Below are 26,903 nucleotides of genomic sequence, written 5' to 3'. Positions count from 1 at the left end.
TAACCCACTGAGTGACCCAGGTGCCCCGCTACTGGGTTCTTACACCAGGCTTTGCTTCACCTGCCAGTGTTACCTCAGGGTCCCAGTGACACATGAATAAGGCCCAGCCAATGTCCAAGGAGAAGGTGCCCTGATAAGGTCTTAGTCCTCTTGCTTGACTTATTCACTTAACACTTGGCGCCTAGAATACTCTTCCCCCCACTCCCCTGCCTGAGAAGTACCTCACCCATTTGACGGTCACCTCCTCTGTGAAACTGTCCCTAATGGCTCTAGGCACAGTCACTCCCTCCCTTCACTGTGCCCCCTGAGTTCTGTATTTTAGTTGTCCCTCACACTAGACCAAGAGCTCTTTAAGCCCGAGTCCACAGCCAAGGGCCTCTTACCCTGGGGCCCAGGGCCTGACACAGAATGCTCCTTGGCTCGTAAGAAGTTACTCCGTGGAAAAGTTTGAACGTGAGCCGAAGTAATAGGTGTACGTTGGGGAGGATATGAAAATAGAAAATCATAGAGGTTGAAACACTTCGGGCGGAGAATGAGCAAGATTTGGTAAAAGCATTTTAGACAAGCAATTCTAGGTAATTCTGTTGCAAGTGGTTCATAGACCACTCTTTTTTTTTTTTTAAGATTTATTTATTTGACAGAGAGAGAGAGAGAGATCACAAGTAGGCAGAGAAGCAGGCAGAGGGGGAGGGAGGAGGCAGGCTCCGTGCTGAGTAGAGAGCCGGATGTGGGGCTGGATCCCAGGACCCTGAGATCATGACCTGAACCGAAGGCAGAGGCTTAACACAACGAGCCACCCAGGTGCCCCTAGACCACTCTTTTAAAACACTGTTTTAAGATTTTGAGTTTAGTTATGTAAGATAACCATGGCCAGAAATAGAAACATCTGGAAGGGTGTCCTGGCTTTTGGAGCAAGCTAAAGAATTTGGTTTCAAGCATGCTGAGCTCGAGATGACAGTGGAAGAACCAAGTGGAGGGTACCTGTAAAAGCCAGAGAGAAGACACAGAGGCTCAGATTGGAGACCTCAGAGGATGCTGCTGACTTAGGTAGCACCTGGAAACTCCTTCAGGTGCCTCTGAGCATGATCGAGAAATTGGAGAAAGAAGATATATATGAGAAAGAAGATATAGATGACGAATATTGGAATATTACAATGACGAACATTGGAACATTCCCATGTTTAAGGATGGGTGGAGGAAACAGTGTCAGTGACAGGGATCACCGTTCAGAGAGGCAGGTGGAAATAAAGATTTGGTATAGGATTTGTGGAAGAAAGGTGAGAAAGAGAAGGGAAGAGGGGAGAAAGGAAAGGAAAGTGGGCAGTGTCATTTATTAAGTGTCTGTTACATGCCAGGTGCTGAGATAGACATCTGTCTGTATTTCCTTGTTTAATTCTAACTGGATTCTCCATCTGGACCCCCTTCAGAGTTGTCGGCACAGCAGTAGTGATCTTTCCAAAGCACAGCACAGATCGCTTTGCTCTCCTGCTTAAAACTGTTCCGTCAATCCCCTGTTGCCATCAGGGTAGTCGAAACCCCTTCCTGTGCTTCTACAGCTTTTTTTTTTTTTAAACAACTGCTTTATTGAGATTTAATTCACATACCATAAAATTCACGTGTTTGTTTTTTTTTTAATAGAGAGAGATTGAGCACAAGCAAGGTTTGGGTAGAGGGAGTGGGAAAGGGAGAATCTCAAGCAGGATCTATGCTCAGCATGGAGCCCAATGTAGGGGCTCGATCCCACAACCCTGAGATCATGACTTGAGCCGAAATCAAGAGTTAGACGTTTAACTGACTGAGCCACCTGGGCACCCCAAGTTTGCCTTTTAAAGTATGCAATTCAATAGTTTTTAGATATTCACAGAGTTGTGCAACCATTATGACAATCAGTTTTAGAACATTTTCTCTTTCTTTCTTTTTCTTTTTCTTTTCTTCTTTCTTTTTTAAATTTACTTGTCAGAGAGAGAGAGAGCACAAGCAGAGGGAGCACCAGGCAGAGGAAGAAAGCAGGCTCCCTGCTGAGCAGGGAGCCCCATGTGGATCCCAGGGCCCTGGGATCATAGCTGGAGCTGAAGGCAGACTCTTAATGACTGAGCTGCCCAGGCATCCTGAACACTTTCTTTAAAAAAAAAAAAAAAGATTTTACTTTTAAGTAATCTCTACCTCCAACGTGGGAGTCGAACTTACAACCTTAAGATCAAGAGTTGCACAGTCAACTGACTGAACTAGCCAGGTGCCCCTAATTTTAGGATATTTTCATTACCCAGAAAAGACAGCCATGCCCATCTTCTTTTTAAAATTTATTAATTTGAGAGAGAGAAAGAGTGTGCAAGTGGGAGGGAGGGGCAGAGGGAAAGGGAGAGTGAAAAAAATCCCAAGCAGACTCCCTGCTGAGCACAGAGCCCATTGTGGGGCTCCATCTCACCACCCTGACATGAGGACCTCAGCCAAAATTAAGCATCCCTAGAAGTCACTTTCAAATTCCCTCTTCCTCAGCCCTGGCTACTAAACTACTTTGGTTTCTGTGGATTTGCTTAGTCTGGACATTTTCTATATATGGAATCCTATGACATGTGGCCTCTTGTGACCAATTTCTTTCATGTAGCATAATGAATGGTTCATAAATGCCATAGCATATATCAGTACTCCTTTCCTTTTTATGGCCAAATACTGTTTCATTGTATGGGCATATACTTCATTCTGTGTATCCCTTCATCAGTTGGACACGTAGATTGTTTTCAGTTTGGGGTCATTATGATACTGGTATGAACATTTGTCTTGGCCTGGATGTAAGTTTCATTTTTCCGAGTATAGACCTAGGAGTGAAATTGCTGGATCACACAGTAATCTCTTGAACATTTTGAGGAACTGCTAAACACTTTCCCAAGGTGGCTCTACTATTTCACAGCCCCACCAGCAAGGATGTGGGTCCCAATTTCTCTAAATCCTCACCAACACTTATTTTTCCATGTTTTTTTTAATCAGAGCCTTCCTAGTGGGTGTGAAGTGGTATCTCATGGTGGTTTTGACTTGCGGTTCCCTGGTGACCAATGATGAGCATCTTCTCATGTGCTTATGGGCCATTTCTACATCTTCTTTGGAGAAATCTCTATTCAAATCCTTTGCCCATCTTTAATGGGTTGTATTTTTAACCAACTGAGCCACCCAGGTGCACCCGGGTTGTATTTTTATATTGAGTATAAGAGTTCTTTATAATATTCTGAATACCAGTCTCTTATTAGATAATATGATTTGCAAATTTTTTTTTCATCCTGTGTGGTGTTGTTTCACTGTCTTGATAGTGTCCTGTGAAACACAGAAGTCTTTATTTTGATGAAGCCCAACTTATCTATTCTTTGATTGCTGATGCTTTTGGTGTCATATCCTAACATACTGTTGCCTAATCCAAGGTCACCGTGATTTATACCTTATATTTTCCTCTAAAAATTTTATAGTTTTTTTTTTAAAGATTTTATTTATTTATTTGACAGAGAGAAATCACAAGTAGGCAGAGAGGCAGGCAGAGAGAGAGGAGGAAGCAGGCTCCCTGCTGAGCAGAGAGCCCGATGTGGGGCTCGAACCCAGGACCTGGGATCATGACCGGAGCCGAAGGCAGCGGCTTAATCCACTGAGCCACCCAGGCGCCCCAATTTTATAGTTTTTGCCCTTACATTTAGATCTATGATCCATTTTGGGTCAATTTTTTTTATATGATGTGAGGTAGGGGTCTAGCTTCATTCTTTTGCATGTGGATATTCAGTTGTTCCAACACCATTTGTTGAAAAGACAATTCTTTCGCCCATTGAATTGTCTGTAGTCCTTCTCAAACTGGTCCTCTCTCGGTCCTGTGGCTTCACCTTCTGCCCCATTCCTTCTCCATCTCCTGTCCGACTAAATGATTTGTATTTTCCCAAATGAGCCTTTCTCACCTCTGGCCTACTTCTCAGCGTGCTGATTCTTTTACTGGAAAATCTCTCTGACCTTCTTCCCACATTACCTGGATATCTTCTCTAATTATCTGTCAGGTCTAGGCTTGGATATTTTATTTTCCAAGAAGCCTTTCCTAAGCCCCCAAGAATGTTTTAGGAAGAGTAGTTTTGTGCTTCCAAAACACCATGCACTTAACCCCAACAGGGGCTTTTTTGTGTGCCTGGCACATAGTAGCCACTCAGTAAGTGTCTGAGGAATGGATGCATCCCAGAAGTCAAGGAAGAAGGTTGTTTCAAGAAGGAATACTAGTTAGTATTGTGTATTGCTGTGGAGAGTTTAGGGGAATGAGCTCTGAAAAAATGTCACTGGGTTTTTTACTATTTTTTTGTCATTACAAATAGGGAAGAGTTTCCATAGCATTGTGGATGTAGAAGCCAGTAGGGGGTTGAGGGTTAAGGAGTGAATTGTTGATGAGAAAGTGAAGTTTTAGTTACAAACTGTTTATGGCCAAGTTGTTGAGGAACGGATGAAACTAGATGGGCACAATGAAACAGCTTAAAGGGGTAGAGTTAAGGGCTTAGTTTTATTGCTATCAGTCCATCTGCCACTTTCCTGGATTTCAGAGAATTTGACTTCTAATGAGAGTCACTTTCTTGGCTTCTTATGTCAATTTTAGGGACACCCCAGGATTTCCCCATTTACCCTCCTACTCCCACATTTACACTCCCCCCACCTGTGTCAACATATAATTGTGTATATGCACACACACAAACAAAAACAGCATCCCCCCAAATCCAAACATTCTGGGGGTGACTGAGGCCTTCACCAAGGTGGGGTAAGCTGTATCTGCTCCCAGAAAAAGATGTCCTATAAGAATCACTTGTCTGGGTAGAAGAAAAGAAGGAACTGGTCTCTTAACCAGATAGGCTTAGAATGGAATGGCTTCAAGACTTTAATTTCTTTTACACCCTTATTGATTTACCTCCAACTCTGACCTCCTTCCATATCTTTGGCATTTTGCTCCCAGAGATAAATATGCCTGATTATAAGACTGCCAACCTGATTAGCCTTCACCACCAGCCTTATGCAGCTCACATTGTGCCCCATACTTTTCAGAAATATCTCCTGATTCATCTGCCCTTCGAAGAGATGGCCCAGCAAGGTGAAGCTGGTACAGTACTGGGGCATTCCCTCGGGGTTGTAGCCCAGCTCCACTTGCCCCTTTTCTAGGGCGTACTTTCCATCCACAATGGTGCCTGTCAACACTTGCACTTTGCTCAAGTTCGCCGGATGGTTCAAAATGACTGTCAGGTGGTTCCCTGCACTAACGTTGTGGGTCCAGAAGAATGATTCATCCAGAGTGTAGGCTTCCCAGGGGAAATGAACATCAAAAACCTTCATATCTGTGAAAATGGCTCCAGGTGGGTTGTCAGGAATGTAGGGGTTCTTTTTCTGAGCTGGCGTGGCCTTCTGGGTGTCATTAGAGATGTGGAAGAAGAACCTGGGGTAGAAAAGGAAAGGTCTGCAGATGATTGGGTTTTTCTGAGCTAGGAGGGTACGGAAGTGGGGGATCAGCCTGTCAAGGGGCTGTTCCTTGTAGAAGAGGAGGAGGAAATGGGCCAGGAGTGGGAGGTCCTTGCTGTGAAAGAGTTTGCCAAGGAAGCCCAGATTTGAGAACTCCAGGAGCACCCATGGGTCAGACCTCATGGTGTTCACCTTCCAATCAATGTGGGTGATAAAGTTGGGGGCAGAAAAGACATTGTCTTCCAGTAACAGGAAGTATTCAGAGAGACTTGTGGCAAAGTTCATGAGGAAGGCGTGATCTATATTCTGCCTAGAGTAGAATTCCCCATGACGGGCCTCCTTCCTCATGTCATCCACGGAGGGGTAGACATCAGGCGGAGCATGGATCAGTAGCAGCTGCCCTGCCAAGATCTGTGGGCTGAAGAGGGTTGAAATACGGAGAACGGTTTCTCTGAGGCGGGTGAGGTCAGAATGTGCCAGGTGGACCAGCACTGTGAGACGTTTCTTCTCGCTCTTAGAGGAAGCACGGAACAGAGAGACCAATGTGTGCAAGAGGCTTCTTTGATGTGGTTGTGGCACTGAGGAGATCCCCACTGTCAGCCATGCTGAGGAGAGGCAAAATAGGGACAACTGTCAGTGTCCATTGGGTTGATGATAAAGGTGGTCAGAGGGCTCAGGGTTGGGATGCTTTTTGGGACCTTTTCTATTTCTTTCTTCCCTCTCCTATTTCCACTCTATTCTCTCTTTTGGTAGAGGGGATGCTTAGATCGTTGTTACTCAGAATGTGGGCCTTAGTCCAGTAACATCAGTCTCATCTGGAAGCTTATTAGAAACACAAAATCTGTGTTCTTAGGTAAACAGAATTTGCATTTTGACTGTATCACCAAGGACCTAACATGCACGTTAAAGTTTGAGAAGCACTAAGCTAGGTGATGCTGCTTTAGAGGTCCCTTTGAGTCTTCTTTGAGCCAGAATTTTTTTTTTTGAGCCAGAATTTTGTAGCACATGGTTTACACTCAATAAATATTATAGTTATTATCATTCTTTTTGTTTTATCTAGTTCATCTTTCTAAAGCTCACCTTTAGGTGAGAGGAAAAGTACTTCTTCATAAGTCAGGAGTCCTGATTGTGTGACCTTGGGCAAGGCCCTTTACTCCTGAGCTTAGTCCTGATCCACGAAACAGTGGGGTTTGGACTCTGACTCTAAGGCCTCTTCTAACCCAGATGTTCTCTAATGCAGTGACTCTGCCTTCCTGTAACAATTATCTTTTCCCTCCTTCTTCCTCATTCCTGATATGCAAATGTCATGGTAGAGAGGGAATTGTGTGCCAGATTCAACTATTCCTGGGCACTGTCCTGCCTTTTCTCCTCTCCCTTCTTCTTTCCTTCCTAGCTACCATACTTTTCTTGATGTCTTTACTTCCACTAGGATCCCCCATTCTCCTCCTTAGAACTCACTTTTTCTTCTCTGCTGAACCGTTTTAAAATATTTGAAGGTAAGATTCTGCCAGTCTTCTAGTGGTCTCAGATCTTTCCTTTTGTCATAACTGTCCTCCTAGAGCATTCACAAAAGGCAAAACATGTACCTCCTTTCATAAAAAGAATAGGGTTTAGCCCCTAGAGGCTTCTCATAAGAGAGGGAATGGATCACTCTCCCTAGAGCGAGCCCAGCACATCCTCAGGATGTCTGACCACTAGCCAAAGTGTTGGGGGCTCCAGCTCTATTTGCTCTCTTCCTTACCTTAACAAATATTGGGGGTGGGCGAGGAGCTTCCTTATGGACCAATGGGTTCAGGTTCATATTCCAACTCCTTTTGGAGCTTCCTGCTCTCAGGTGAAAAGGCACAGGTGTTCTGAGGAACCACCTGCCTACACCATTCCCACCCTACACCCTCGATTCCCGTACAGAGAAGCAAGGGTTGCTACCTGGCCTTTGAGAGTCATCTCGTTTTGATCATGTTCAATTTGCTCCGGGACTTTCAAGGTGATAAAGAGCCACAGGAATCCGATGCTCACAGAGGTTATGAAGCTGCGCCTGATGGAACACCGCATGGGGGCTGTTGGGTGTTGTTCCTATAGCAAAAAGTCAACATGGACAGCAGCTGGGCACTCTCTCCGTCTGTCCATGCTTAGAACTTCTTCGTCCCCTGGAAGCTTCCCCCCACACACTCCCCCATATTCTATTCTTCCTCCTCCTCTTCCTTGTTAACTTATTACCAAAGCCTGCTTTTTATCTGAGCTGGGAACAATAGCCTTATTCCCTGACCAAAAGGAATGTCACCTGTCCTGTGACTTCTGCTGCCTTCTCATCATAGGTTTGTTTGGAGATTCAACGTTCCCAAAGTTTTCCCTTCTCCAAATGATAAGGGTCAGCTGGGGCTTCAGTGATGAGGCCCTTTTATCTTGGAAAACAGATGCCACCACCCACCCTTGCTATTTTAAAAAACAGCCAGTTTATTACAATAGCCGAACTTGAAGTACTGCTAAGTGCTAGGCAATTTGGTGCCTTTCTTCCTTTTTAATAAATGATATTCCTTAACTTATTGCAATGTTTAATCTTATTCACATACCTTGATCAGAACGTGATTCTGTTAGAGTGAAAAAGAAAATCCTTTTGTAAATGTTAGGCTTTGGACTTCAAGCTAATTCAGCCTCAAAAGCACTTGTCTACAGCTTTCTTCCTCTGTTTCAGTGTCTTTTCTCCAGTGAGCATGTGTTTCCCTGATTGTTTCTAAATGATCAGAGGAAAGGCTTTAGTATGCCTCGTCACCTGCTCTTGATTCTTTCCATGTTCAACACACAAAAGAAAAGAAATGGTAGTGGGTGATTTCTGTGTTCCTGAGGCTGTAATATTCTCGAATCTCCCTGTTTTCTGGATCCCTGCCAGTGCAGTATTTCCGCAGAGCTTAACACGCTCCCTTAACCTTTTAGCTTTTTGATAAGAATTATAAAGAGAAAACTTGCACATGGTAGGAAGGCTTCACAGAGTAAACTTTCCTATTTATTTATTTGACACAGAGAGAGAGAGAGAGAGAGAGCACAAACACAGGGAGTAGCAGAGGGAAAACCAGGCTTCCAGCTGAGCAAGGATGCTGACATGGGGCTCGATCCCAGGACCGTGGGATCATGACTGAGCTGAAGTAAAAAGCTTAACAGACTGAGCCACCCAGGCATCCCAGAGTAAACTTTTCTTACCTAGTTGCCTTAAGCCAGGACTTCAAGTCACTTAGGTGATTCACGTACAAACCACTTGATGTCAAAGAGATCAGCTTCTTTCCTCCAGAACATAAACACAAAGATACATATCGGATTAAAAGGCTTTACAATGACAGCTGAAGGAGTTCACGGCCACAGCCATAGCTCCGTTCTCCTCAGCCCTTCCTGGGTCACCTACCAGTCGCAGCTGGAGGACCACTCTTCTGTAGCCCTCTGAGTTGCACAGACTTCTGGAAGAGGCAGGAGAGAGAGGAAAAGAGGGCTGGGGAGCAGAGGACCAGACCAGTCACTCCAGGCACAATGACAAGAAAGGGTGAGGCCAGCAAAGCAAGTCTTTGAGCTAGCTTTGAGCTAAGCCCCCTCTGTGATGTTACTCTTGTGTCCCCTTCACCTACTGCCCCACCATCAGAGCAGGTGCAGGACTCACCAGGGCACAGGTGTACATTTCAGAACTGGTAGCTGGTATGATGCATTCCAAAGACCAGCATCAGCATCTTTCAACAAAGAGATGCCAAGAACCATCAAACATTCCCACCACCGTGCCCTCCACTTCCCTGAACCTCAATGCCATACTCCCCCCGCTTCTAGTGGTTGTGCCCTGACTTCCACCCCCTTCTCACCATCTCAGATGCTTCACCCCTGCAACGAACCCTTTCTCTTCTGTGTTACTCTCTTTCTCTCTGCTCCGCCATTCCTGTCATCTTGACAAGGAGCTCTACTATATCCCGGTGGGAACAGAGGCAAAAAAGCAAAATCCCTCTCAAAATTCATGGTCTCTCTGAATCCTGCCCATTCCTCTGCTACCCTAACACAGCAAAACTCCTCGAAAGCCTTGCCTCTGTTATGTCGTCCCACTTCATGTCACGTTTTCTCTCCTCTTACTCAACCTCTCCGCAACTTTTCACGTGGTTGACTACTGCCTCCTTGAAATACTTTCTTCCCTGACATCATTCTTGCCACACTGATTGTTCTGTTTCTTTCCTGGCTCATCCTCTTCCCAAACTGTCAATGTAGGAGTGTTCTAGGGCTCTGTCCTTGGCTCTCTTCTTCCTACATGCTCTCCCTGTATATACAGTACATGTATGCATATTTATAGGTGTGTATACATTATATCTACAGGCTTATATATGTATAAGCCTGTGGAAATATACATATATATATACACACACAGAGATAACCCAGAGCTGATCTTACCTGCAACCTTGACCCCTTACCCTGAGCTCCAGATTACCTGACTATCGCACACCTCCATCCAGGTGAACAAGAGGTGCCTGAGCTTTAATAGAACCAAAATAGAACCAGATTTGACAAACCTCCCCAGTGTCTTCCTTCCCAAGTTTTCTGCATCTCAGTAAACAGTACTACCCTTTGCCCATTCACTCAGGGGAAGAATGTACAAGTCATCCTTGATAGCTCTCTCTAACAGTCTACATTCAGTTGAATTAGTCCTGTTACCTTTTCCTTCAAAACGTATCCCCAGCATGAGCTTTTCTCACCCATCTCTACTGCTACAACGTTTGTGAGTCTGGGCCACCGTCATCGCCTGCCTGGACTATTGTAACCGCCTTCTAATTGGTTTCTCACTCCATCCCCATTCTCCTGCAATCTATTCTCCATGTGGCAGAGAGATCTTTTATTTGTTTGTTTTTAAAAGATTTATTTATTTTAGAGACGGTGTGGTGGGTGGGTAGGAGGGCAGAGGAAGAGGGAGAGAGAATCCCAAGCAGAGTCCCCGCTGAACCGGGAGCCTGACTTAGGGCTCTATCCTGAGATCATGGCCTGAGCCGAAATCAACAGTTGGACGCATAACTGAGCTACCCAAGCGCTCCCAGAGAGACCTTTTAAAATTGTAAATCAAATGCTATCCCTTCCTGGATTACATTCTCCAAAGGCTTGCCATTGAAAGATCAGATCCAAACTCCAAAATCCCAACTCCAGACCGTGGCCTACAAGATCCTGCCTGATCCAGCCCTCTGCCTGCCTCTTTGACCCCATCTCCCTCTACCCACTGGCTTTTTCTGGGGGAGGGGCGTCATCCCTTGGATAGTCTAAGCTTTTTGCCTCTGTGTATGGTACTCTTCTTCTTGGAGCTATTCTCTGTAGACCTTCCAAGAGCCATCTTCTTCCCAACATTCAAATTTGAGCCCAGATGTTTTTCTTCCTGCCTTAGATCACTGTGCCTCAAGTAGCCACTCACCACCCCTCCCATCTAGCCTCCTATCACTCTTGTCACATATTCGCTTTTCTTTAGCATCGGTTTCTACCAGAAACCATATGTGTTTATTGCCTGTCTCTATCCACTGGACTAGAGCATAATCTCTTGAAGGGTAGGACTTTGTTTTATTCAGTGCTATGTCTACAGTGCTTTGCTTGGTAGTTGGCCCAGAGAACATGTTCTGCAGCTAGTTATCAGCTCAGTAATTATCAGGCATTATGTGATAATGGTGAATGATCATGTATGTCTTCAACAGGCACTGTGCTAGGTGCTGGGACCGTGCAGTATGCCAGAGAAAGGCAATGTGTGGCCAATGGATAAAGAATGCAGATGCTGGACTCAGCCTGGGCAGAATCTGGGTTCTGCTAAACTTATTGGCTGTGTGTCCGTAGCTAAATGACTCAGCCTCTCTGAACCCCAGTTCCTCATCCAGAAAATGAAGATGATGTCTATTCTTGAGAGTTCGTATGAGGATTTTAAGAGATCATTCACACAAAAAATGCCTAGCACAGCTAGCATTCAGTAAATTGAACAACTATCGTTTTCAACCATGACAGCACTGTCATTATATGTTTACGTATATATAGAGTGGGGAAAGGGCTGAAGAAGAGAGAATCCTAAGCAGGTTCCATGCCCAGTGCCCAGCCCGACATGGGGCTCAATCTCACGACCAAGATCATGAGCAGAGCCAAAATCAGGAGTTGGATGCTTAACTGACTGAGCCCCCCAGGCATCTCAGCATGGACTTCTTTTCCCTCACCCTTGGGAGAGCGTCTTACTTTAATTCCTAAACTTTCACCCCAGTTTTCCTTTGAGATTCTTACACTGATGCACGAGACTTTGAGGACTCTTCCATGTCTTGTCATTTGATTTCCACTTCTCTGAGGGCTTTAGAGGAGACAGAAAATAGAGGGGGGGGGGAGTAAATACTGAAAAGCACCGACACCCCCCAGGTCCCTCATTAGCATTGCATCTATGAGGAGACCAACTCTGACACCGGGCCTGCTGCCACGGTATGTCCTGGGTGTGGGCTCCGGACTTGGCTGAAAGTCAGAGTTCTCCTTTAAGCCTGGGCACGTGAACCTGTTCCACAGGCTAGGGATGGGGCAGGAGCCCACCCCCATTCCAGCATTTCTTTCTGGGTGCCTCAGTGAGTGATCCCCCTCACAACCATTGTTCTTTCGGAAGGTCTGAAGTTCATCATCCCCCTGGCCTCTCCAGGACAGGTGGCCCCACACAGCTCACAGCGATCACAAGCCCATTTGATTGGCCCACGCACTGTTTTTTATTTTTTAATTTTTTTTCAAAGATTTTATTTATTTATTTGACAGACATCACAAGTAGGCAGAGAGGCAGGGAGAGAGAGGAGGAAGCAGGCTCCCTGCTGAGCAGAGAGCCCAATGTGGGGCTTGATCCCAGGACCCCTGGGATCATGACCCCAGCTGAAGGCAGAGGCTTTAACCTACTGAGCCACCCAGGTGCCCCTGGCCCACACACTGTTTTTTAAAAAATCTGTTTGAAGATTGAATATTTCAACACAAGGGGAGCTTGTATAAAAACCTAGACTTTTGGCTTCTCTTGAAAAATTGCAGCTTTCTGCTCCCTCCGCCCGCCTCCCCACCCCCCCGCCCCCACCTGATGGGTGATGGCCCTCGGTGCCATCTGCTTCAGATGCCACCTGCTTGACTTTCCTGTTACTTCTGCCCCTTGAAGCATGTGAGTCTTTGGCCACTGCTTTAAGTCAGGTCTTGGGAGACTGGAAGACGATGTTAGATCCCAGTCTTATACTGGGCACCCATTTGGGATAAGGGGCTAAAAAGATGAGGCACAGAATCATCCCTGGGGCTGAAGTGCCATGGTCAAGGGTAGGAAGAAAACGAATAGAGGGTTGCAGACAAGTGAATGATAAACAATGAAAAACAAAAATGAGGAGGGAAGAGATGACCAATTTTGTATGTGATGTGGATAACATTCTGGAGGGCTTACAGAAGACGTGAGGTGGGGTGGGGGAAGGGGCAGTGGCCAAAATTCAAGATTAGAAGGGTATGGGTAGAGAAAACTCATTGCTTGATCCGTATCATCTTGAAAGCTGCCCAAACAGCAGGAAAAACAAACTGCGCCCTTGTTCAAATGGAGGGTCACAGTCCATTAATGGGTTATACAACCAGCTTCCGTGGATCTTAATTAGCAAGGAAGTACGTCACTGTGTGAGGGCAAGTGCTGTTTTGTGAAACTTGTATTGTTTTGTGAAACTCTTGGGATATAAACAAAAGTCCTGGAGATCACAGTCAAAGTGTGAGGCCACTGGGGCTTAGGGGAGAGAATGTGTGTTGGCACGGGAAGAGGCGGGCAGGGGTGACAGTCTGTGTTCCCGTTTCTCAGCTTTAGAGAAATCAGCTTGGTGTTTGGGAAAGATCAAAGGCTCTAGGATCGCCATTCCTGTCCTGGCTCTGTTATTATCTGTGTGACTTTGGCTCATTAACCTTGCTGAGTCTCATTTTCCCCCTCTGAAAAGCAATGCCACTAATAGCCACCTACTTCACCTTGTTGATATGTCTGAGAGACTCTGAATTACTCCCTGCCGCTGGCCCTGTCTCGTTCATGCTAGGGCAGAATTTCTCGTTGTTCACATATCACCACTTCCGGCCAGGGGAGAGAAGGAAGGGAATTAGCATTTAGTGTGTGAGACCCTGTGCGGGTCACTCAACAGGATTCGGCAAAACACTGGGCATTTCCAAGGAGCGTGGCAGATTTGGTAGTGCTCCCTGAAGTTCTGACATAATTCGTGTAGAAGTCATTTTCTTCCTGTTGGAAGACTTTCATCCCGGATATAGGGAATTCCAAACATTCCAGCTATCCAAGGCCATACAGTGTGCTGAGAGGGACGCCTCTGTCCCCAGACCTTAGCTGGGGCGGTTTTGCCGCAGAATGAACTGAGAGGGTGTCTCCCTCTCCGCCTCTCCACTTCTCTCCTCAGCACAAGGTTGTTCCACAGGAGTCCTGGGCCTCTAAAGTGGTCCAACCAGAAAGGGAGGAAACACCCTGAAGCCCTAGTGCGGGTGACTCTGGCCCTCCCCACCCCTATGGGCAGGGCTGACCACACCGTGGGAACTGCCCCACTTGCCAGTGTCTGTTGGAGGCTCCATGGGGAGGGGGCCAGGAGGAGGGTCTAGCCCTTTGGACCCCACACCCAGGTCAACCAAAACCCTGAATCCTGGATCCCCTTGGGTTGAATCAGTAGAGAAGGGATAGAAGGGATAGAAGTAGAGAAGGGGGAAGAGATATTTACTTATCAGGTGTTTCCCCAGAATCCAGACCCAGCTTCCCAGGGACAGAAGCCCAGAGATGAGATCCTTGTCCTGGGGTGGTGAGCTGATGACAAGAGACAGCCCCCTTAGCTGGGGGTAGGGCAGAGGATTGAGCAAAGAAGCCCCACAGGAGAGACAAGCCCAGTAGAGGAAACGGTATTGCTGGTTCCAGGAAAATGAACAGGGCAGGGAATGGGGGAGATGGATTTATCCCATTATGTGGGCCCCCGTCCGGCACATACTGATCTATTGTGGAGGCCAGATTCTTCTCCTCTCCAGCCCAAAGTTGCATCCTCAGCCAGTAGGAGCCACAGACGCTCAAGGCCTTTTTCCGTCCCCTTCAACAAATATTTCTGGGGTTTCTACCACGTGCCTGCTGCCAGGGCTAGCGGCTTCCAGTCTGGAGGAGAGCCATGTATAGGGGAAGAAGGCAATGTTAAAGACAATTACCGAGTTATGAGTGCAGTAAGAGAGTAGTAACGAGACGCTGTGGGAGTACACAAAATAAATAAAACAGGGAGGCCGAAGAGTCTGCAGCTCATCTCGAGATCTCAGGGTTTGTGAGTTCCCACAGGGAACATCTGACACAAAACACTCCAGGACACCCAGAGTGGGGCGGGGGACAGGGAGAGAGAGGAGGGCATTGAATTGGCCGAGGCGCTGAGACGGATTGTGAAGAGGCGGGGAGGAAAGGCCCGCGCACCGGGGAACTTGGGGGAAAGGAGAAAGAGCAGAGGATCACCAGGGCTGGGAAGGGAAGGGTGGTGTTCGAAGGAGTGCAGTACTCGGAGGGCGCAGACACCGGAGGTCAGGGCGGAAGGCAGGCGCACCACCGACACCCGGAGCTCTGGAAAGTGGTCGGAGGCGGCGGGCGGCAGACCGGGTGGAGAGCGGCTCCTACACGTGCGCTACGTGCTGCGCGGGCCGCCGCCCCCTCCCTGGTTGCTGGGGAGTCGGGCCGGCCCCTCATCCTGGAGTCCAGTCCCCCCGCAATGAGCTGGGGACTGGCGGATGGGGGGGTGGGGGTTGGGGAAGGGGAAAGTCGCTCCTCCGGCTTGCAACCCTGGAGCTTGGCCGTCCTGTAGAGGCGACCGGAAGGAACGCGGGGAGCGCCTCATCACTAGGCGGGCGGATCTAGGGGCGAAGGCTGCAGATCTGGGGCGCAGGCCGGGGGCGGAGTAGGATCGCGCAGGTTCGGGGAGTGAGGCCTGGAGACCAAGGGAGCCCGATGAGGATGGAGACCGTTAGGAATGTGTCCGAAGCACTTGGGGCTGCACAAATAGGGGTGGTTTGGGGGACGGAGGCCCGGGTGGGGCGGAGTGTTGTCCAAGAGTAAGGAGGGGGTTACTGGAGACGTGGCACTCCGAGCGGGGCTTGGTTCCGCTTCGGGCGCCTGGGCTCCAACCCCGCTCTTCCCCGGAAAGCCGGACCGGACCCGCCCAGGCCTCGCACCCAGGCCTCCGGGAGCTCCAGCCCTGGGACCTCTGGACCGGGGTTACCCAGGTCCGGCCTGTGGGGCGTCCGGCCAGCCCCAGACGAGACAATGCGGCCCGGGCCCCGCCCCCGGAGGCTGATGCGGCCCCGGCCGCGGCCAATCACCGCCTGTGGCTAGGCTCTTTAAAAAAAGAAGAGCCGGCCGCGGTGTGGCTGTCAGCTGGCGAGGGATCCCTCCGCCCATGTAAACACACATCATAAAGGGCAAGGGAAGCGTCTGGTGCGAGATGGGGGAGTTGTCGCCTTGCGGGAGAGCCCTTTGGGTCCCTAGGTTCCTCTCACTACCCTGGCAACCGCCCCCTCCCTCAACGTCACATCGGGTCCGTGGGGAGCCAAACAGCTGCTGCCAGATCTGGGAGCAACAAAATCTCATCATTTAGGGTCACTACCGGAAATGGAGAGAGCTTGGGAGTTGGGAGCGTGAGGGAGTCCTAGTACACAGCCGAGGGTTGGGAAAGCTTTTCCTAGACTCCTTCCAGTGCCCCTCAGTTAAGTATTAGTCATTACTGATATGTCCCTAGATTTTCCCCGAAGTTACACCTATCCGGGTTGAAGGATGCCAGTGTTAAGTGTGAAAATCGTCTTAACGCTCTCCCAGGAAAGAGCACATGACAGGAAATCAACTGCAGCGAGACCCTCAAAAGCATATATACTCTCGGCAAAGAGCAACAGTGATTCTTCTCCCCCAACATTTTATTATGAAAAATTTTCAAATATTCTGCAAAGTTAAAAGAATTTTGCAGCGAATTCCTCTAGACCCACTACCTAGGTACCGTTAGCATTTTATAGAATTTACTGTATCTCGTATCTATTTTGCACTGAAGACTTTTTCTCCAGCAGGATGCCAGCTGCCCCCTGGCTTAAGCGTCTGTTGCAGTGGGGAGCCAAACAGATTCACCTAGGTCTGGAGTCCTAGAGAGCTAAGACAAGTAGTACTTTCTGTAAAGGACCTTTCTGGAATCTTTTGGGGCCAAGTACTTCTGGGAAGAGTTTATTGAAGAGGAGTCTTCTCTCCTCCCCTCTTTTATTTTTTTTTATTTTTTTTTAAGATTTTATTTATTTGACAGAGAGAGATCACAAGTAGACAGGCAGGCAGAGAGAGAGAGAGAGAGAGAGAGAAGCAGGCTCCCCACTGAGAAGAGAGCCCGATGCGGGGCTCGATCCCAGGACCCTGAGATCATGACCTGAGCCGAAGGCAGCGGCTTAACCCACTGAGCCACCCAGGCGCCCCTCCTCCCCTCTTTTAAATTGAAGACTCCTTAAGGATAAGAGAGAGTTCTTTCTTCTAATGAATCTGAAAGCAGAACTAGGACTATGTTGACCCAAACAGTACTTTCATGGGTTTGGCTGATTTCTGGATAAGAGAGATTTTTTTTGTGTGTTAAGGTCCTAATTGTTGAATTTCCTCTTTCCTCTTTTCTGGGCAGGACACTAGGCACTCAACCTGTCCCCCTACCCCGATGCCTCAAAAGTGTTCATATCTCTCAAGGTTACATAACCTCTCTGTGCCTCCATTGCTTCCTCTGCAAAATGGACATAATAGGGGATGCCTGGGTGGCTCAGTCAGTTAAGTGTCTGGCATCAGCTCAGGTCATGATCTCAGGGTTCTGGGATTGAGTCCCACACCCGGCTCCTTGCTCAGTGGACAGCCTGCTTCCCGCTCTCGCTCTGCCGCTCCCCCTGGTCCTGTGCTCTCTGTGTGTCTCTCCCTCTCTGACAAATAAAATAACATCTTTTAAAAAAATGGACATAATAGTACCAACCCAACAGGATGGTTCTGTAGATTCAATGAGCAAATATACTAACACACTCAAAGCATTTACAACAATGCTTTACACACAGTAAGCATTAGATAATGGCTATCACTCATATGCCAAAAACTCCAGACTTACACCTCCACTTCAGTTTCATACTATTCAGCCTGTTAAATATTTCCAGCTGTACCAAAGACACCTCAGATTCAACGATATGCAAAACGCATCCAGAAGTGAACACATTATTTCCCTCCTCATATTGATTTCTCCTGTATGTAATCTAGGGGAATGTCTCAGCAATGTCAATGGCAGAGCAACCATTCAGGCACGTACCTTGGACGCCTGAATCATCCTCCATACCTTACTGTCCCTCCCCAATTTATCACTGAGTCCTAATTTTATCTCCATTTGCATCCCTTCTTCCTAATGAATAGCACCACTGCCTTAATTTAGGCACCATCGTTTCTCATTTAGATTATTTTTAAAGTCTTCTTCTCTCACCACCGTCTCCTTGTTCTATTGCTCAAGGATCACTCTTTTCCCTGCCTCTTTCCAAAGACAGAGTCTCTATTCCTTATTAGCTGTATGAATTTGTGTAAACTTTGAACCTGTGCCTCACTTTCCATCTGTAAAATGGAAATAAGAGTACCTACATCATAGGGCTGCTGTGCAGATTAAATGATTACTCAAAGCACTCAGAACGGTTCCCAGGATAGCAAGTGCTCAAGAGTTGGCTTATTATTAACATTAAAACGATTGTTTTCTCACCTCCATTTTGTTCTTGCTTTCAAGCGGCTCCCCCTACCTAGAAGATCCTTCTCCATTACGCCGGATACTTTCTGCCCCTCCCCAGGTTTTACTAAGTGTGTACACTTCTATCATGGCACCTACCAGAGTGTGCCGACATGACTGAATAACCCACTCAAGTGTCTGATATTCTCCACCAGAGTATTAACTTCTTGAGGGAAGGGACTCTGGCACGTAGTAAATGGTCAATAAATGCTGGCCTGACTGAACTGTAACGATCAACTCCATCCCCAGGCTAAAGGCCCCGGCCCCGCCCGATTCGGGGGCGGGGCCGAGATCCTGGCGCTGGGGGGTGGGGGAGTGAGTGGGGGTGGGGGTGGGGGTGGGACTCTTTTTCCTCGCCGTGGCGGCGGAGGCGCACGGCGTGGGTTAGCGGCAAGACGTCGTCGGAGGAAGGCTGAAAAAGCCCAAGGTGCTGCCGTTGCTGATACAAGTCGGATTTGCTGTCGTCGGAGTCGTGTCTGTACACGTCTCGGACCGAGCGCAGCCTGCCGCCGCGGTCCCGGAGCCCAGCAGGTCCTCACCCGTCTCCGACCCGCGGTGATGGAGCCGGCCACCGCGCTGCCCCCGGGCCCGCGCCCGGCGCTGCCCCTCGGGGGCCCGGGCCCGCTGGGCGAGTTCCTGCCACCCCCCGAGTGCCCGGTCTTCGAGCCTAGCTGGGAAGAGTTCGCGGACCCCTTCGCTTTCATCCACAAGATCCGGCCCATAGCCGAGCAGACTGGGATCTGTAAGGTGCGGCCGCCGCCGGTGAGTCACGCCGGCACCCCGGATCCTGCTTGCGGCTGGGGGAGGGAGCGGGGACTCGAGGTCCGGGGAGGCCCGAAAGGCGGCGGGGCGGGGAGCGGGGTCGCCCTAGAGGCCGCGTCAAGTTTGGGGCTGCCCCAGGGTCGGAGTTGAGGCCGGGGGAGGAGGACGGGGATTCTCCGGGGTTGGAGAAGAGGAGCGTGGGAGAGCGGGCGCTTCGGTGGTGCCACCCCGAGGGCCCGGGCGACGCGCGGCCGGGGCGGACGGGTGTGCAGCTCGGCCCGGGGTTCGGGTTCGGCTCCGGATGGAGTGGCGGCCGGGGTGGGCGCGGGAGTGCTTCCTGCCGGAGGCCGGCGGCGTCGCGGGCGAGGAGGGCGGGCGCCGGGCCCGGCGCGGCTCCGCGGGCTGGGGCTCGCCTCCTCCCCCGGGGTGCGGGGGTGTGTGCTGGGTGGGGGTGGGGGACTTGCGAGTTGTCGTGCGCGGAGGAAAGTTTTCAATATGGCGGCGGGAGCCCCTGGTCCTTTGTGTGGTGGCGGCGTCGGCCCGGAGCGGCCCTCACCTGGGCGCCCCACCCTGCAGGCGGGGGCACCCCCCTGCCCCCCGGGCCCCGGGCCTCCTGCTGTCCCACGGGCCGAGCTCGAGGAGGGGGCGTCCAGCGCTGCCGGGGGGCGGGGAGGAGCCGCGGGGCCGGCCCCAGAGCCGAGGTGGTGTTGTGGGGGGCGTAAGTGTGTGTGGGGGCGCTTGGGGGCGCTTGGGGCGCAGGACCGGCGGCGGAGGGCCGGGTGCCCGCCCGCGCGCCCGGCTGCGCACACACCCGACTTTGTGCCGGGCCGCTCGGCTCCCCGGGGAGGTCTGGGCTGTGTCGTTGGGGTGGGGGCGAGGTCGTGCAGTAGGGGGACGTGTCAGACCAGAAGACCTCCGGAGGCTTCACGCGCACTTCCCGCGCCCCGCAACCCGCGGAGGTTGAAATGCAGACCCACTTAAGCCCTCTGAGCCCCGTTTAAAGCGCTTCGGGCCTGGGGGCTGTGTGTGTGAGGGGTGGGGTGTTGCTGAAGTCATCCCTAACGGCTCCAACGTTCGCTGAGCAGAGCCCGGCCAGCCCTTCCTTGTCCCCCACCCCCGCCTCCACCCCCACCCCCACCCGGAACTGGGTGCGCGCCTACACCCCTGTTTTTTTGCCCACCTTGCGGATGGTCCGAGTCCGAGTTGGCCTGAACCGTTGGGATGGGCCTGGACGGGCTGGAACCGTTGGGAAGGATGTTTAACTGCTTTTCCTACAGTTGAAGAATCTTCTCCCCATTATCCTCCCCAGCCCCCACCCCACCCCCACTCCTACCCCCGCTCCCACACCCGCTGGAGGAAGATTCTGCGCCCCCCCCCCCCCCATCCCTTTCTTTCTTAAGCTTGCTCTTTGTAATGACATTTGGAGTTGCAGGGGTTCTGTATGTAATCCTTCTGGTTTGGAAAGGCAGTTTTGAGGGAGATCTCTGTATGTCTCCTTTCTCGGGTCTCCCATCTCCTTCCCCCCAAAATTAAAACACATCACACTTTGGTTTTTCTTGGACAAGTTTGAGGATGGAGATGAGACCTATGCCTCAGAAAATTACTGCTCAGCTAGAATGGGGGAAATGTTTGAAAATAGAACCATTTGTTTCAAGAAGTGGATAAGGTTGGTTCTTGTTGCTTAAGGGAAGTGTATTTCTTCTAGAGTGCAGAGGCCTGCAGAAGTTATAGCCGGGGCTTATTAGAGCTAAGGTTTTAATTCTTGAAGAATAGGTCATGTTTCAAACATTTAGCAGTTTGGCTTTATGTCATATGCTAGGGAGAGTGAATGTGAGTATTGTTCATTTGCATTAATGAGACTTTATTCAGAAATCCGGCAACTTGATTAAGTTCTTGGTAACCAAAATGTGTGGAGTCGGGTTCCTAGGAGTGAGAGTTGTCCTCCATGTTGGTATTGTGGTATACTAGGGCTGGGGTAAGCCCTTTATTTTACTTTATTATTCTGTGCCTTTTATAGAACCCTTTCCCAGAAAGATAGTGTTGGCTCTGGTTAGGTTTGGCTACCCATTTCTTCATCTTGGCTAGGGTATTAATGGTAAGCTTTGCAAAATGTGTGATCATACTGCCTTTTCCCATTCTGAATGCCAGACAGACATGATGGCCACCATTTTGTAATGAGAGTAGTACATTCTACAGCCTGAGAAAGGGTGTTAAGTAGGCACACATAATCTACAAACATAACCAGTGCTCTGTTTTGGAGACCTCCTTTGTGTGAGGGGGGCTTTCTTCCTCCTTTGTTTAACAAACTCCTGTGTCAAATGGAAAGAGTTTGTTGTTGATATAACCACAAAAAGGGAAATCTTTCCAGAAGTTGTAGCTCTTAAAGAAGGGTCTTGTTGGAACAAAGGTTTCTTAAGGATGTAAACAGTCTTTGTTTTAGAAACTGTTCTGTTTTAGAAAGCTGTGAACAAGTGGTTTCATATAGTTGAAATAAAGCAACAAAAACCCCAAGAGATATGAAATATTGTCCCTGGTATAGCTATATAATGCCTGTGTTTCTAGATGGTTTTTGTTCTCTAGTTTTTTGGAATACAAGTGGCTCTATTAACATGGAGATTGGGTCTGTTGGTATTTGTTGTTGGGAGAGTAGGGGAAGAATTATAAAGCATTTCTGTTTCCTTTTGTTCTTATCTTTATATCTTTAATTAATATTACTTACACAGTTTCAGTTTATAGCTGCATTCTGTGATGGTCCTAAACTGTTTTGCTTCTGAAAACTTGGGGTTCACAGAAATTTGTGAAATTTTAATAAATGTGATAAAAGGTAATAAATTAAGAAGACTGTTAAATTCTGAGTTAAAAGTTTAAAGAAGGAAATAAATGTCTCTCAAGTGACGTATGTAGGATAACAAGGCTTATTTCCTGAGCTTCAATTTTTTTAACTTTACAATTAATCTGACTTCTGGTTTTGCTACCTGCAAAATGCACATTTTCATTTCCTCCTTGATGTGCTTAGATGTCTTTTTAAGGGCAGATTTTCCATGTTGCTTTGTGGTATTTGGAAGTGATTAATTTTAGGAGTGTTAACTGTTAAGCAAAAAATAGGTTGGCTGCTCAGTGATACTTATTGAGTCTCCCAAGTTTGATTGGAATATATTTGATGGCTTTAATAACTTTCTTTGTTGTCCTCAAATGTCTAACATTTGGCCATAGATAGTCAGATTCCACATATTTTTTTGGCAGTGTCCAAAAATCAGGGATTTAAATCAAACCCCAGATGGCACAATGGACACATTTTTTTTTTTTCAACTTTAACTTCCTGTGGGTCATTAGTTTGATCCCGTCCTCTTTATAGGCAAAGTGTAAAACTTTCGAGTATTTTAATGCAGTCAGCATCTTTGAGTGAGCCTGCTGGTTCTACCATTAGGAGCAGGGAGGAACTTAAATACACTTTTCTTTGTATGGTTAGAGGTGTTAATGATATGGAGCTCATTTACTCTCATTCCACCCTATCAGTCTCCCTAATTTTAGGTTTGATTGACTTTGGCCTAACCCTTTCTGTTGTTTTCCCAGTTCCTTTGGTGTCTCGGAGTTTTTCTCTGGTTGGGATTCTTTAGCCGCCTTAGTCCCCTTCACCATTTGGAGAAAAAGCTTATCAATAAAAACATCCTTGAGTGAAAGAAAAACTTATAATTACTTTTTAAAAAATAACAGCTTTATTGGGATATAATTCATATATATCATGTAATTCATCAACTTAAAATGTAACACGTAGTAGTTTTAAGTAGTTTCAGGTCATCACAATCAGTGTTAGAACATTTTCATCACTCCCGAAAGAAACCCTGTTGCCCACTTGTAACTGTCTTTCAAGACAAATTTAGGACTGTGCTGCTCAGAAGAAAAACTTTTTTTCTCACTTAGTAGACTGGATTAAGTCCTTCAGGTAGTTTGAAAGTGTCTGCCTTAACAACATAAAAACAAACTTCATTTGTTATTAGTCTTTGAATGGGTGCTTAGCTGAATTTGACTTTGCTAGTAGTAAATTGTAAATTGGTCACACGGGGAGCCACGAATCTATCCACCTAGCTGTGACGTTTAGTGAACTGATCAACAAAATTTATAGATTTTTAGAATAGAATGTGAGCGGTGTTATAAATACATCAGCCAGCTCAGCCTAAGATTCATACCCCACTGGAAAAATTTCCCTACCATTGATTATAGGATTTGTTTAAACATGCAACCTAAACCTTTTTCAAGAGCAAAATGAACTGAGAATTGCCTTTGAAAAGTGTTAATGTTGTGTTAAAGCTGGGGTTAAAGCTTTCATTATTGAGATATACTGATAAGAAAAAATTTGGAAAAATTTATTTAGCCCTCAATTTCAATTTTTGTCTCTGAGGTACTTAATTTTCTTTATGATGTGTTAGCCTAAGTTTAAGAGTATTTCAGTTTGATCAGCAGAACTTAATTATTTGTTTAATTTGAGGGACAGAAAGTTCAGGATGTTTAGGATACTTTAATATGCAGATAGAAATCTTCCAGGGAGAGAATTTTCTTTCAGAAAGGAAAAAAAGGGGCGCCTGGGTAGCTCAGTCTTTAAGCATTTGCCTTTGGTTCAGGCCATGATCCTAGGGTCCTGGGATGGACCCCCGCATCACACTTCTTGCTCAGCACGGAGCCAGCTTCTCCCTCTCACTCTACCTGCTTGTGTTCCCTCTCTTGCTCTCTCTCTCTTTCTGTCAAATGAAGTCTTAAAAAAAAAAGTGGGGGGGGGTTGCACCTGCGTGGCTCAGTGGGTTAAGCCTCTGCCTTCGGCTAAGGTCATGGTCCCAGGGTCCTGGCATCCGAGCTGAGCCCTGCATTGGGCTCTCTGCTCAGCAGGGAGCCTGCTTCCTCCTCTCTCTCTGCCTGCCTCTCTACTTCTGATCTCTGTTTGTCAAATAAATAAATAAAATCTTAAAAAAATATATCATTGCAAACTACTGGATAAAAAAAATTGAATCTGGTTTATGTGCTGTAAATGGGATATTTTTCTAGACTTTTGTAACTTCTTGTTTTAATTGGACCACATTAGAAGTTGGGTATAGAAAGGGATAAAGGGAGAACTTATGTACGCCCCCCACCATGAAAGTGCTAATTAGGTTCCTGGATTTTGGTTCCAGGAAGCCTACTTGTGTTACCTCTTTCCAAAGGCTATATAAAGGCTGTATATAGGTTTAAAAAACCAGGAACCTAGAAAATCTTTGCTTTCCTCGTTGTACAGACCTTTCAGCTTGATTTGTGTTGACTTAGTGATTTTTTTTTTCCTTTCTAAGATAATTAGATATTCTGTAGAGATGCTAATACACCTGTTTAAAGTGTAGAACAACCTCAAAAAAAACTTTTTTTTTAAACCAATCTCAAAAAAAAAAAAAAAAAAGGTTAAGTGGGATAAATGTTGGGAATTGAAAGGCTGTCTGTACTTTTCTTTCTGAAATTCTAAGTTTGAGTCACTTGAAGAGGTATTACCAGAGGCTAACTGATGAGTTTAGGGTAAGTGGGTGAGTAGAGTGGTACTTTGGGAAAACCTAAAACTTGGGCTTCTCCCATTTTGTTTTATATTAAAGTTGAGAGGGGTGCCTGGGTGGTTCAGATGGTTAAGCGGCTGTTTTGGGATTAGGGTCCTGGGGTGGTGGAGCCCGCTTCTCTCTCTCCCTTTGCTGTTCTCCCTGCTTGTGCGCGCGCTCTCGGTCTCTCTCTCTGAAATAAAATCTTTTAAAAATATAAAGTTCGAGGAACTTATGACTGGATTTTAAAATGTAATTTGTGAGAGACTTGTTGGAGACATGAGAATTGTATGCAGCATACCGAGGACTTTTTTGTTAACTGCTGTGTCTTAGCATGGAAAAAAGTTAAATGAGATGCTACCTTCATACCTCCAAAAATTCTTCCAAAAGTACTGCTTTTTCTGTCATTAACTATTAGATGATTTCTGTGGTGAATGTGCTTTTTATACAGTCCCGTGTTTATGAACCAGAGTAATGAGGAAAAGCCGCCACCAGGGCACTGAGACATTTCTGTTCCATAATTGTGCCATGTTTGGAATCTGACTAAATGCATTCTTAAAAGCCCCCCCCCTTTTTAAAAATATTTCATTGTAGACCATTCCTCTTAAAGTTTCTATCATTGCCTTATACCTTAGACACTGTCTAGAGTCATCCCATCTGGTTTTGTTTTTGTTTTTCTCATTTACCTTTCTTTCTGGACAGAAAGATTATTTTGTTTTGCCAGAGCTATCACTTCCAGTGTGTAAAGTCAAAGATTTTTATTATGAAAATACTCAACCATACACAAAAGCACAGAGAATGTAGTCCCTTTTAGCTATTTTCCTGGATATAGAAGAGCAGAAAGCAGATTAGTAGCATTGGGATTGAGAGTAAGCTAGTGCCTTCAGTTAGTTATAAAGAACAATTTTGGCTTACGTTTTGTCTTATAAAGGGTGTGAGTGAGATTTGGGCAGTTAGGAATGGGGTTTCTAACCTTTAGTGAGTGATGGTTTCTTTACCCAATTAGAATGGGGATTGTATTCCTCAATTTTTTTTTTAAGATTTTATTTTTAAGTAATCTCTGTATCCAATGTGGGACTTGAACCTACAACCTAGAGATCAAGACTCTCTCACGCTCCACTGACTGAGCCAGCCAGGCACCCTGCATTTCTCAGTTTTAAGCAGTGGCTTTGTTGCTTTATTACACATTATTGGAACCTATGCAGAAATTTGACCATCTTCGGTCAACTCTTGGCACCCAGAAGTGTGGTGGTGGTGGTGGTGGTTGAAGTAGGTTGGAGTAGGTTGGAGGCATGCTCTGCAAGCATCCTTCCATTCTCTCCCTGTCCATTTCTGTCTGCCAGGCTAGCTCAACTGTTCTCTCCCTTGGGGGACAAACGGTGGCAGTGTAGCTACTTCCTTATAACATGGCTTGGGATAGGCATGTTTAAAATACTATTTGCACCAATTAACAATTGCTGTAGGGGAAAAGAATCTGAAATTTCTCCTGGAAAAGGAGTTTTAAGAACATGAGAATCAAAGGGGGCTGAGTTGTTGCTCAGGCTGTTAGGTTCACTTTTCTGTGAAGAGGGGTAGTTTGGCCTTCAGCCTCGGTGCAGTTTCTGTTTCAGCAGAACTGTTGATAAACATTTCTGTGGTGTCAAAAGTTGAAAAGGCACAGTATGAAAATCAGGTCATTGAAAAATATTTTCTGTCAGTAAGCCCTTAAAATTTAATTGCTTTCCCCACCAAAATAATAACTTAATTTCTCAGTAGGAAACTAGTTAAACAACACCAGGCAGAAGATCACATAATGAATGCTTGTATTTATTTATTTATTTATAAAGATTTTATTTATTTGACAGAGATCACAAGTAGGCATAGAGGCAGGCAGAGCGAGAGAGGGAAGCAGGGGAGCAGAGAGCCTGATGCGGGGCCCGATCCCAGGACCCTGAGACCATGACCTAGGCCGAAGTTGAGCCACCCAGGTGTCCCATGAATGGTTTTTAGAACTTACTGATTTCATTTCACTTGGTAATGTGTTATTTTACAATAGATGTAAAATTTAAGGAATATTTTGCATGGGTAAAAGTAAGCTTTATCAAGGGGAGTGTATGTGGAATTTTTTTTTTTTTTAGGACGATTTTATTTTTTTGACAGAGAAAGACACAGAGTAGGAACACAAGCAGGGGGAGTGGGAGAGGGAGAAGCAGACTTTTTGCTGAGCAGAGGCTTGACCTTAGGAACCTGGGATCATGACCTGAACCAAAGGCAGATGCCCAACTACTGAGACACCCAGCGCCCCTGGATTATTATTTTTTAAGTCTGTTCCTTTATTTTTTTTAAAGATTTTATTTATTTGAGAGAGAGTGTGTGTGAGAAC

General features: G+C 46.9%; 2 protein-coding genes across 4 annotated transcripts in view; one reads left to right on the top strand and one right to left on the bottom strand.

Moving 5' to 3' along the window:
* Nucleotides 1-4,870: 4,870 nt before the first annotated feature.
* LOC125085807 (alpha-1,3-mannosyl-glycoprotein 4-beta-N-acetylglucosaminyltransferase-like protein MGAT4E) lies at nucleotides 4,871-12,035 on the bottom strand. Its single transcript, XM_047704580.1, is given in 6 exon segments — nucleotides 4,871-5,175; nucleotides 5,178-6,059; nucleotides 6,913-7,009; nucleotides 7,381-7,489; nucleotides 11,710-11,773; nucleotides 11,875-12,035. Coding segments are annotated over 5 exon segments (1,302 nt in total). The 5' UTR covers nucleotides 11,742-11,773; nucleotides 11,875-12,035; the 3' UTR covers nucleotides 4,871-4,993.
* A 6,567-nt stretch (nucleotides 12,036-18,602) lies between these two features.
* Nucleotides 18,603-26,903, top strand: part of KDM5B (lysine demethylase 5B) — an 84,994-nt gene continuing 76,693 nt past the window's right edge. For 2 of the 3 annotated variants that reach the window (XM_047704578.1, XM_047704576.1), the window contains exon 1: nucleotides 18,604-18,995. In XM_047704578.1, the coding sequence (XP_047560534.1) occupies nucleotides 18,792-18,995 (204 nt within the window). In that variant the 5' untranslated portion in view covers nucleotides 18,604-18,791. Of the gene's footprint in view, nucleotides 18,996-26,903 lie in introns of all 3 variants that reach the window. The other variant, XM_047704579.1, reaches the window with a different exon arrangement.

The sequence above is a fragment of the Lutra lutra genome, chromosome 15 (assembly GCF_902655055.1).
Source record: "Lutra lutra chromosome 15, mLutLut1.2, whole genome shotgun sequence".
NCBI classification, from domain to species: domain Eukaryota; kingdom Metazoa; phylum Chordata; class Mammalia; order Carnivora; family Mustelidae; genus Lutra; species Lutra lutra.
This window is presented reverse-complemented; position numbering and strand designations above follow the sequence as displayed.